Raw genomic sequence first — 11,657 nt, forward strand, 5'->3', positions numbered from 1 at the left:
AACTTTAAAGACATACTGAGGGCATATCTGTGCCTTCATTTGAAAATCAGCTGCTTTAGGAAGTCAGCAGTGGCATGAGGATGTATGGAAGTATGTGAGGATGGTGCAAGACATGTATGATGACAGCGAGACAGTAGAAGTGACCGCTAGGTTGGTAAGGGGATCTGTGCTGTGAGCTACTTCTTGTTTGCAGTGGTGATGAACAGGCTGACAGACGAGGTCAGGCAGCTTGACAACGATGTTTGACGGCTTTGTGATCTGTAGTGGAAAAGATGGAAGCATACCTGCGTATGTGAAAGTATGCGAGACAGAGTCGCAACCACACAAAGCAACAGACACTGAAGAAGAGAGTACAGGTAGAAAATAATGCCAAGGCTGACTGGTTACAGAAGGACAGCAGCAAGAGTGAAAAAGCAGGTTTACTTAACGGTAGTGAAACCTAATGTATGGTTTGGAGCCGAGGCAAGGTGGAGATTATTCAAATACTGAACAAAGGATGGAGCACAGCTCAGCCTCAAAACAGCTGAAAACCTGTTCATCAATAGATATAGCCATCTTTTTTAAAAAAAAGTTCTTTATAAATTGGTTTGTCCTGCGTTGCACTGAATTATTTAGTACATGAAAAAGCCTTTTGTATTTTAACATGAGAATTTAATAGTATTTGCTGAAACGAATTGTTCAACGATAACAGCATTTTTCTTTTCTTTTCTGTCTTTCTTTCTTTTTTTGCTTGTACGGTGGTTTCTCCAGAACAAGTGTTAATCATAATTGTTGATGTAAGTGCACTTAGAACGCCTGTCTGCACATTGTGTCCAGCAGATGTCACTGTGGAGACACGTGAAACTGTTTTGAAACCTTGATACAATTCTGCTTCGAACGTTTCAGTGTATCATAAAAACTTCCTTTGCCCATCACTAACACATAATACGGTGTGGCGACCCCTAAAGGACCGAAAAATATTTTTGTTTTTCGGCACTATATAAATAAAGTTGCATGGGGAAAAAATTGTTGGAATATACTAACTCCATAATGTCGTGGAATTAAATTACACATACATGACACGCAGGAATCACGAATAATATTATAAATATAAACATAGTTTTAAATATTTTACAAAATTATTTATTTTTTGTGGGAAAGAAAACCTCATCGTAGCATATCAATGCTTTCATATCGATGCCTATAACCCCCTTAGTCTTGCTAATGGTTCTTTCCAGTAATGGTAGCATCAGCGTGGTGAAGGTGAAGGCAGCGTGTATAAACAACGGAGAAGGAGTGAGCACTTAAACGGTTACATGTTGTAACAGCTACCCGTGAATCGAGATTTGAAGACCTTTTCGCTTGACCCGTCGGAAAACAGGAGAGACTCTATAACACAATGGTAAGATATTGCCAGGCTACGGCAGCTAATGTTGTTAGCTAACAGTGGCTAACGTGCCAATTCCCCAAGAAACTGGTAAAAACAAATTGGTGAGCGAGAGGTTGTGATAGCTTTATAATTAGAAGTAGACATTGAAAACTTAAAAGTAAGTTAAATGAAAAGTGTCTTGTTAATCCTATTCATGTGAGCTAGAGAGTTTACCCATGAACTCAAATGATCTCAAAGAGTCTCTAAAATCATTGTCAGCGTTTGTTGTACCCTGCTCAAACAGTTGGACGTAAGTAGTAAAGTGGCATCTCACACAGCATTAGCAACTACATTACAAAACGAAGTTGTTATAGGTGTTTACTACAGCAGGATTAAAAACTTAACGTAGGTAGGTAGGTGGGGGGAAACATATTAGTTGACTGAAGTAAAAACTATTCTTTAAAACAAACAAACAAAGGAAATGGCTTAAGTTTTGATTTTTGACAATTTAACCAAGTTTGCCATGGCGTCAGCCATAAGGAATCCGTGTTACGTTTGCTTATTGAGAACACTATTGCGTGACGATCCCCACGGTGTTGTATTTGTATTGTAATACAGTACTGAGCATTGAATCAGCTCTAGTTTATTTATATTTTGTTTCCAATCAGCCAGACTTTGTTGTATTGTTGAAAGTGGTCTTGAGTAATGCGCATTTAGGCTTTCAGAAGTCTTTCAAAGTTTCTCTCTGGCTTATTTTCTGTTTCTTTCAGCCCCATCGAAAGAAGAAGGCATTTATTGACAAGAAGAAGGCTGTGACCTTTCACCTCGTCCACAGGAGTCAAAAGGACCCTCTGGCTGCAGATGAGAAAGCGCCACAGCATGTCCTCTTGCCTGCCACAAAGGTACAACCTTGCTGTTCTGATCATAAGTCTTTTTACTCATGTTCACAGGATGTGTGTTTAATGATTTTATAGCTGATTTTAGCTTTTGTTGGTTTTTAAGAACCCTAAAGGGGGTTAAACTGTTCAGGACTTCACAATGAAAAAGGAATCAGCAAAGTCATTTGTCATAATTAGAGTTGTTATTTCTTCTTCTGTATTTGTCCAATCACGTTCTTCTGCTCTGATTTCCTTTGGTCAAACTAAAGGGGCTACAACCCGGTGGCTAATATTTCACTTCATTTCAGAAATGCCGCGTTAATGTGATGCTGTGATCATGTGTTTGTTGTTGCTTAGGTGGAAACGGAGAAGAGGCGTGAGGAGCAGCGGAAATTTGGCGTATTCTTTGATGATGATTATAACTACCTTCAGCACCTGAAGGAGGCGTCGGGCCCATCTGAGCTGGTGTACTCTGACAGACAGCCTCTTTCCCTCCAAGGTGAAGAGGAGGAGAATGAGGGGGAAAAAACCGTGCACAAGGACAATCCTGTGAGTTGCTGTGAAACATTTTTAACAGACTTGTGCACCATCTAGTTACTCTGAGGAATTGATCTAAAATGATCCCTGTGTTGTTCAACGAGCAGGCCGCCTCCATCAACCTGCCTTCTTCAGTGTTCGCCTCAGAGTTTGAAGAGAAGGTGGGACTTTTGAACAAAGCTGCTCCCATTTCAGGTAAACAGCCCATCACTTAAATGTGTTTTAGGACCTTTATCAAGCTTCTAAAATAATAGTTATCTTAATAACTTGGATATAAATCATCATTAAATACTGTCTGAATGTTGTCGCTCAAGATTTGCCACACTAATTACTGTGTGACCCGATTTAGAAGATTTTTCTAAAACCAAACAAAACTGAAATTTTGCGTCTCATCAGCAGATTTGGGTCCTGCAGCAGAACAGCAGGTTTTAGAGCCGTGCTTGTCAAACATGCAAATTACAACACAATATGCAAAAATGAGTCATGTGGTGGGAGTCAGTTTGTGGTGTCATATCTAGAGACGGGAATTGATAAGAATTTAGAGATTCCGATTCCATTATCGATATCTCTTATCGATTCTCGTTGGCTCCACTTTGAGAGTCGCCGCCATCTCTAAGCAACATATGAAAGACATTACATTCATGCAAATTAATTACATGTTGTCTGCTGTTTCCCCTCTTTGTTCTGGTCATTGATAAAAATAAAGTTCTAACACATGATACATGGAATACTTTAAGGTAATGCAGTATGTTACTTAATTACTCCCTGGAGAAAGACGGTCGTTATACTACTCGTTACTTTACTTTTATTTTACTCTGTAAACTGATCTGAAACACACAGTCTCATAACTTCAGTTAACAGTAGAAACCTACAGGCTGCAGCTCCCACACACCAACACAAACCCCTCTCCGTGACCCGTTTCTGCTTCTGCAGTAAAGTGAGCACAGCGTAGAGCTCAATACATCGATATTTTGTTTCACTATAATAATATAAACATTTACATAAATATACTTTGTTTCATATTAAAGATAATGTGTTAATTCTAACATGTGATGCAACCTAAAGCCAACCTTCGGCTCCTGACGTCACAGTGAAACTGTCTTATACACTTTCCTCCAGGACCCCGGCTCGACATGGATCCGGACATTGTAGCTGCGCTCGACGATGACTTTGATTTTCAGAACCCCAACAACATCCTGGATGATGATTTCATCATCAGAGCAAACAGTGGGACTGGAGCTGTGGAGTAAGAATTTCAATAGTCAAAATTTTCTTTTTATTCCTCAAAGGTTATTTTTGTATCTTTTAAAAAACGAGATTATTCCAGATTTGTGATTCTAGACATTTAGAGACTTTTGTAAAGCCCGAATGAAACTGTAACTGCAAGGCTGATTTCTATGCCTAAAAATTCATTTTCGCTACAGCAACATTGTTTAAATGTGACTTTTGGTGCCTTAACTTTTATAACACAATCAGAAAAGTATTTTCTGATCATCAAAACACCTCTAAAACTTGAGCTGTATCTCAATTCATTTTGAATAAAACAGGAAGACAGAGACTCACTGTTCCTTACTGCTAAAACGCATTTTGTTCCAGGGCTCGCAAAATCGCTAGCCCAACGTCCCGGTGCTAGCGATATCTCCGGTCGGGCGACCAAAATCTATCTCAGCCCCGGGGCTGCAAAAATTCTGTCATATCCTGTTGTAATTGTTTGTATTTGTGTAACCTGTGATAGAGGAAACGGTCACGATGATGATGACGAGTGGGAGGACACAGATGAGGAAGGCGACTTTGACTCTGAAGGCGGTTTTTCCAGCAACGAGGACGCGGAAGGGGACGGCCGAGGTCGAGAGTTTCTGTTCATGGACGAGGAGACGAAGAGTCGCTTCACTGAGTACTCGCTGACTTCGTCTGTGATGAGGAGGAACGAGCAGCTCACCCTGCTGGACGACCGCTTTGAAAAGGTGAACATTTTTGCATTCGTATGGAGTCTTTTCTCTGTCAGGAACTCTCCCCATCTTCATGTAAAAGTACAGTGACAAATGAAGCACCTGAGATAAAACAGAGCTCACACTTCCTGTATGGTGCCGTTTCAGTTTTATGAACAATTTGATGATGTTGAGATCGGTCCGCTGGACAACGCTGAGCTGGAAGGGTTCATCGAACCAGACAGTGTTCGTCTGGATGAAGTCCTCAAAGACTACTTCAAACAGAAAGAGAAGGAGTGAGTGATATTTCATTCTTTTAGTGGTGTGGCTTTAAATGATCTATTTGATTACAGGGAGTGCAGAATTATTAGGCAAGTTGTATTTTTGAGGAATAATTTTATTATTGAACAACAACCATGTTCTCAATGAACCCAAAAAACTCATTAATATCAAAGCTGAATGTTTTTGGAAGTAGTTTTTAGTTTGATTTTAGTTTTAGCTATTTTAGGGGGATATCTGTGTGTGCAGGTGACTATTACTGTGCATAATTATTAGGCAAAAAACAAATATATTCCCATTTCAATGATTTATTTTTACCAGTGAAACCAATATAACATCTCCACATTCACAAATATACATTTCTGACATTCAAAAACAAAACAAAAACCAATCAGCGACCAATATAGCCACCTTTCTTTGCAAGGACACTCAAAAGCCTGCCATCCATGGATTCTGTCAGTGTTTTGATCTGTTCACCATCAACATTGCGTGCAGCAGCAACCACAGCCTCCCAGACACTGTTCAGAGAGGTGTACTGTTTTCCCTCCTTGTAAATCTCACAGTTGATGATGGACCACAGGTTCTCAATGGGGTTCAGATCAGGTGAACAAGGAGGCCATGTCATTAGTTTTTCTTCTTTTATACCCTTTCTTGCCAGCCACGCTGTGGAGTACTTGGACGCGTGTGATGGAGCATTGTCCTGCATGAAAATCATGTTTTTCTTGAAGGATGCAGACTTCTTCCTGTACCACTGCTTGAAGAAGGTGTCTTCCAGAAACTGGCAGTAGGACTGGGAGTTGAGCTTGACTCCATCCTCAACCCGAAAAGGCCCCACAAGCTCATCTTTGATGATACCAGCCCAAACCAGTACTCCACCTCCACCTTGCTGGCGTCTGAGTGGGACTGGAGCTCTCTGCCCTTTACCAATCCAGCCACGGGCCCATCCATCTGGCCCATCAAGACTCACTCTCATTTCATCAGTCCATAAAACCTTAGAAAAACCAGTCTTGAGATATTTCTTGGCCCAGTCTTGACGTTTCAGCTTGTGTCTTGTTCAGTGGTGGTCGTCTTTCAGCCTTTCTTACCTTGGCCATGTCTCTGAGTATTGCACACCTTGTGCTTTTGGGCACTCCAGTGATGTTGCAGCTCTGAAATATGGCCAAACTGGTGGCAAGTGGCATCTTGGCAGCTGCACGCTTGACTTTTCTCAGTTCATGGGCAGTTATTTTGCGCCTTGGTTTTTCCACACGCTTCTTGCGACCCTGTTGACTATTTTGAATGAAACGCTTGATTGTTCGATGATCACGCTTCAGAAGCTTTGCAATTTTGAGACTGCTGCATCCCTCTGCAAGATATCTCACTATTTTTGACTTTTCTGAGCCTGTCAAGTCCTTCTTTTGACCCATTTTGCCAAAGGAAAGGACGTTGCCTAATAATTATGCACACCTGATATAGGGTGTTGATGTCATTAGACCACACCCCTTCTCATTACAGAGATGCACATCACCTAATATGCTTAATTGGTAGTAGGCTTTCGAGCCTATACAGCTTGGAGTAAGACAACATGCATGAAGAGGATGATGTGGACAAAATACTCATTTGCCTAATAATTCTGCACTCCCTGTATTGTGTGTGGGGTTTTTCCCCTCTGTTTTGTGGATCAGGTTTCTGAGGCCGGAAGATTTAGGTCCCAAAGAGCTTCCTGTTGTGAGGGAGGAGGAGGAAGATGAGGATGAAGAAGAAGAAGAGATGGAAACCGTTGTTGTTGAAGCTCCAGAAGAGAAGTGGGACTGTGAAACAATCATCAGTGAGTTTTTATATCATGTTATGTAAAGTTCTATTTTTATCTCATCACTGAGTTTTATTCTGAGCTCTTTTATTCATCCAAGTTTTTAACATTGTAAACAGATTTCTTGATCTGTGACATCGTTCGGGAGAACAAACAAACACATTCGTCTTTCCAGAGATATTTAAATGCAGAATGTTACTGCGTAAAAGTCTTGAGCCCTCATTTCTTTGTATTTCACGTCCACTTTTTTAATGTAATTTTTCAAGTTCTCCTGATTCTCTGATGGTTTTTTCAAAGTGTTTCTTTAGTTTTTCATACATGAGCATTTTCATAGGAATGTCTTTTTTGTGTTTAGCCTCTGAACCCTTTATCACCCAGGTGATGCAATCCACCTAGAAGTTTGGCTGTAAAGTGACAAAATCAATCTGTCTTCAGACAGCACTACCTTGTGAATGCTTTGTGCTACCATGACAAACCAAATATCCCTGTAAAGCTCAGCTTCTGTTCTTACTGACACGTTTCAATGTTGCCTGTAACAGAGTTACACTCATTTAAAAGGAGCTGTGAAATGGCCCTGCTGACGTGCCGGTGGTTTAAAAAAAAGAAAATTTAACACTGACCTGTGAAGCATTGAAGGCTATAAAATCCCTCTAACTGAAGGAATGAAATGACAAAACTGCTTCAGATGATCTCTTTAGGCATGTTGCCTCTTGCCTAAAGATATAATCACTACAAGCCTTTTCAAAGAAACAACTTCCCATTTCTTTAGCTGCATTTACAAAAATGCCATAGATAAGTTTGACAGGCATAAAATAATATTTATTGTACCGGCAGCGTGATTTTCAAAGCATTATCAGCCAAAACTTGGTATGACACAGTGTGGTGAGCAGTGCCTTTAATATGTTAAGGGAAAAGGACATGTGGACAACAAAGGAAACAACAGCACAACAAAGGCCTGAATGATGCATCTGGCTCCTATGTTGAAGCATCTAGTTTTTAGCCTCATTAGAACTGGATTCAGTGGAAGGATGGCTGTCAAAAAATGTGAAGAAAAGCCAAAGTACACAAGAACTGGACTGAAAATCAGTGGCAGGTCTTAATATGAGACCTTTGGCTCAGATCACTGGCAGGAGGTCTGAGATGGTACAACAGTGAGAATCTACAGACTTGTGCAAAATAGTATAAAACAATTATTTTGGAAGTCTTGCTGTATCCTTTATGGATGAGTGCAGCTCCAACAAACTGAGACTGTTGAGATTACTTTATGGTGTTGGTTTAATTTATTGTTCAGTAGTGGTGGGAAGTGTAAAATATCTTTATTCTACAGATGATCCATTTCTTTTCTCCTCCAGGTACATACTCCAACATGTATAACAGACCCAAAGTCATCGAAGAACCTCAAAAGGTAAAAAACAAAGACTGGATTTTGTTTTTACAAATGTTAAAGAATATAGCCATGCATGCTCGATCTTCCTGATTATTAAGTGGATTCGGTTCATCTGGACGTAGCGAGAAACGTTTAGTGGTCTCTCCACTGAAAACACTTCGTCCAGAATCAGAGTCAGACCTTCAAAATTCTGAAAAACTCTTGAATCTATTTCATTTTAATCCTGTTGTTGTTGTCAGTAATGTGACTTATGAATCCATCCATTTGCTTCTGCTTATCCTTTTCAGGGTCGTAGGGGGTGCTGGAGCCTATCCCAGCTGTCTCGCTCTAAGACAGCTGGGATAGGCTCTTATAAAACGCTTAGAAAATGTGTCATTTTTTTAAGGTTTATTATTCATGTTTATTCACGTGTGGTCTGAATTGAATTGTCTCTCTCTTTAGCCAAAGCCGATCCGTGTTTCCAGTAAGACGGGCATCCCTCTAGATGTGCTCCCAGCCAGAGGCCTCACAGCCAAGCAGGCAGAGCGCATGACGAGAATTAACGACACAGACCTGCCTCGTGTCTCCGCTCAGCCTCGAAGCAAAGAGGAGAGCAAAGGAGAGAGGAAGGCCAGGAAACAGGCTATCAAGGAAGAACGTAAGGTGAGGAAGTCTGTCCCGGCCTCTGTTTAGAACCAAATGATGAAGTCACAGCACCTGTGACCTGATACGAGCAGGTCAGCGAGCTGTATCTGAAGTCACTGCTGTGACAGTGGATCAGAGACGACTCCTCTCAGCACCATCTAAAATCAGCTGTCTGTCTCCATCATCAGCACGAGTTAATTTTGACCTAGTCTCTCTGTACTGCTGAGCCCCAAATGTGGATTAGTACACTGCTGAAAATATTCTCCTTTTAACAGAATAAAACGACACTGACCAGCTGTTTTTTAGACCAAGTGTTTATGAAGTGTTTGTAAAAATTGAGAGCGAGGAGCCTGTTTGGGGAGACAGATTATTGAGGACCAAGTCAATGTTGGTTTTGTTCTTTTCTTGGAATTTGTTGACAGTCAGAATGACAAAGGTCTAATTCTTTAACCCAGCCTAAGATTAACGAGCTGAAGAAGTCATTGAAAGGAGTCTAATCCAAGTGCAAACTGGGGTAAATACTTTGCTATCCTGTGCTGACTAGGCTCAGTTATTTATTTATTTTAATGATGAAATATGTGATGTTACAAAGCCTTCCCACAGAAAGGAAGCTGTGATTATGCCATGAAGAGATTTGTAGAATATCAGTTTTACATTTTGATTCCTGATATTTTTGATTTTATTGTATTTTTTTTTTTTCTTTAGGAAAGAAGAGTTGAAAAGAAAGCCAATAAAATGGCATTCAAGGAGGAAAAAGCCCGACAGGAGAAGCAGATGTTGAACCTGAGGACAAATGTTCAAGGCCTGAAGCTTTAGCAGCTGCCTGCCAGGCCTGTGCCGACACTGACTTTTCAACTGGTCACATGTTGCTCTTCACCTCAGTGGAGCTGCCAGAACAGGAAATCATGGCAAATGAGAGGTCTGAGGGGATGTTGGGAAGTATTGGTTTCCCCAAATCATCCAATTCATTCAGGAAAGAGCAAAAATTGAATTTCATCTCCAGTAATCCGGCTCAGGATATCGTGCTGTCGAAGGAATACTGAAGGACAGGCTGTCACGCTTCAGTCATGCCTGTCAAATATGAATTTTGCGCCTTTATTAAAAGTACTTTAATCCAGGTTTCTGAGATTCTTTCTGTAAGTCTTGTCATGCTGTACTTTTACCACAGGTGATAAGGTGGATGACTCAGTGGCTGATTCTGTGTTAATCATATCTAAGCAGCAATATTAATTTTATTATGGTTATTATCATCAATTTAAAAAAAACTCACTGTATATAATGTTTAACAGGTCTGCATTTTAGTTGTACACTTACTTTCTTATGGGCCTGTTTGTCTCATAGTGAATGAGATGTGTCCGGTCTGAAGAGCCGAGTTTGTACGAGTAGTTTCTGAGCATTTTTATGATTATAATTGTAGTAATTTGGTCACTATATGATGTTATGAAATAAGCTTACATTGATAAAGCTTATGTGTCTGTGCACAAACTTAAGATACACATTTAATAACATCTCTAAACTATTACTGTAAATACAAGATGTTTATCTTTTGTGCATTTCATAAACTTTACATTTTGTACTAATTCATTGGTGTTCACTGAAGGGCTGAGATATCAACACATTTAGCATAATTAAAAGAAAAAACATCAATACAATTGAATTAAACTGATTGCTACACAAGACTTAAGTCCTTCTGTGCTGTTGTAGATCCAACTAATCACCAGCAGGGGCTGATGAAGCTCTGTAGTTGAAACAGGAGAAAGTGCTGTCCTCCTCTTCAAACAGAGATGAGCTCTGACGCAGGCAGCTGGAGGCGGCCTGCCCATCAAGCAAACCAGGGATCAGCTCCAGCACAAATTTTACTAACATTGCTATGGCAACTTGTTTGCTAGCCACGTGTCTAAACTGAGCTGTGAGCAACAAATAAGGATAACGAGGTGGAGTACAAACAAGAACAATTTAGAGGGTCACTTTAAACACCTAACCTGCAACAATAAAGGAAACGCGCTTCTCTCCACGCTACGTTGATTTCACATCTTTACTGGTGGAATGTGAGATTGAGCCTGAAGTAAAGTTTTGTGAAGCACAAGCAGAGAAAAACAGGAAATTAAAAAAAGGCTCTTTGTAGATGTGTGTCTCTGCCTTCATACTTAAACAGAAAAATGACTAAAGTCAGGAGTTAAAGTGGGTATGGGGAAGAAAACAATCACTTAATTTAAGTTGCAGTAATTTCTATTGATTCTATTTCTACAGGGCCAGTGCAGGCTGTGATCAGCTGAGCTGTGCTGCTCTGACATCCAGATTTAATTGACTTCAACAGGATTAGAGCAGATCATGTATCATGCTGTCTTTATACATAAAGGCGACTGAATAATCAGTTAAAATTTACATGTTCCCTGTTACACTGATAGTGAACACCACGCAGCACTGTTACTGTAAACGTCACCACTGAACTGCAAACCAGTTTAACCTGCTCTGAACTACCACATCACTTTTACATGAGTTCATCTGCTGATCTGCAGATAAGCTTTTCAGGCCTGCTACTGAGAAAAACTTGTTCAGTTTTCTCAAAAGGAGCGGGTATTTTTTTTTTTTTCCCCAAGAACACATCATGCTGAAATATGGCAAGTTATTGGCTCTTAGGAAATCACCTGAGTGGTGCAAAAAAAGTATCTTACTAGTGCCTAGACAACGTTTTAAATGGTTTCTTTGCCAAGTTGTTTGAATAGTGTTGCCTTTTTAAGGCTTTAATGAACCATGATCTAAAATACATGAGTCTGAAGAATTTTAAACATATAAAGAAATGATTGCTTGCTGTTCAAGACATTTTTGCTTCAGTTTGGAGTAGTAGTTCAATTTTTTTATTAGTCTATTAATTAGCAGGATTATG

At 40.1% G+C, this 11,657-nt stretch overlaps 1 protein-coding gene across 1 annotated transcript; it reads left to right on the plus strand.

The window, feature by feature from the left end:
* The first annotated feature begins 1,212 nt into the window (after positions 1 to 1,212).
* Positions 1,213 to 10,350, plus strand: ltv1 (LTV1 ribosome biogenesis factor). Its single transcript, XM_085409058.1, has 11 exons — positions 1,213 to 1,381; positions 2,119 to 2,250; positions 2,584 to 2,775; positions 2,871 to 2,958; positions 3,883 to 4,009; positions 4,499 to 4,727; positions 4,860 to 4,987; positions 6,635 to 6,777; positions 8,112 to 8,164; positions 8,588 to 8,788; positions 9,476 to 10,350. The coding sequence occupies exons 1-11, from the start codon at positions 1,379 to 1,381 to the stop codon at positions 9,584 to 9,586; spliced, it is 1,407 nt and encodes a 468-aa protein (XP_085265184.1). The 5' UTR covers positions 1,213 to 1,378; the 3' UTR covers positions 9,587 to 10,350.
* The last annotated feature ends 1,307 nt before the right edge of the window (positions 10,351 to 11,657 follow it).

The sequence above is a fragment of the Rhamphochromis longiceps genome, linkage group LG6, assembly GCF_057381845.1.
Source record: "Rhamphochromis longiceps isolate RC_006_pf linkage group LG6, R_longiceps_female_GT1.1, whole genome shotgun sequence".
Taxonomy (NCBI): domain Eukaryota; kingdom Metazoa; phylum Chordata; class Actinopteri; order Cichliformes; family Cichlidae; genus Rhamphochromis; species Rhamphochromis longiceps.

Bases quoted from the DNA above. Each gene is read 5' to 3' on its own strand.
- ltv1 (XM_085409058.1), top strand. The intron at 2,251-2,583 runs GTACAACCTTGC...GTTGTTGCTTAG, and splicing joins TCCTCTTGCCTGCCACAAAG to GTGGAAACGGAGAAGAGGCG. The intron at 2,959-3,882 runs GTAAACAGCCCA...ACTTTCCTCCAG, and splicing joins CAAAGCTGCTCCCATTTCAG to GACCCCGGCTCGACATGGAT.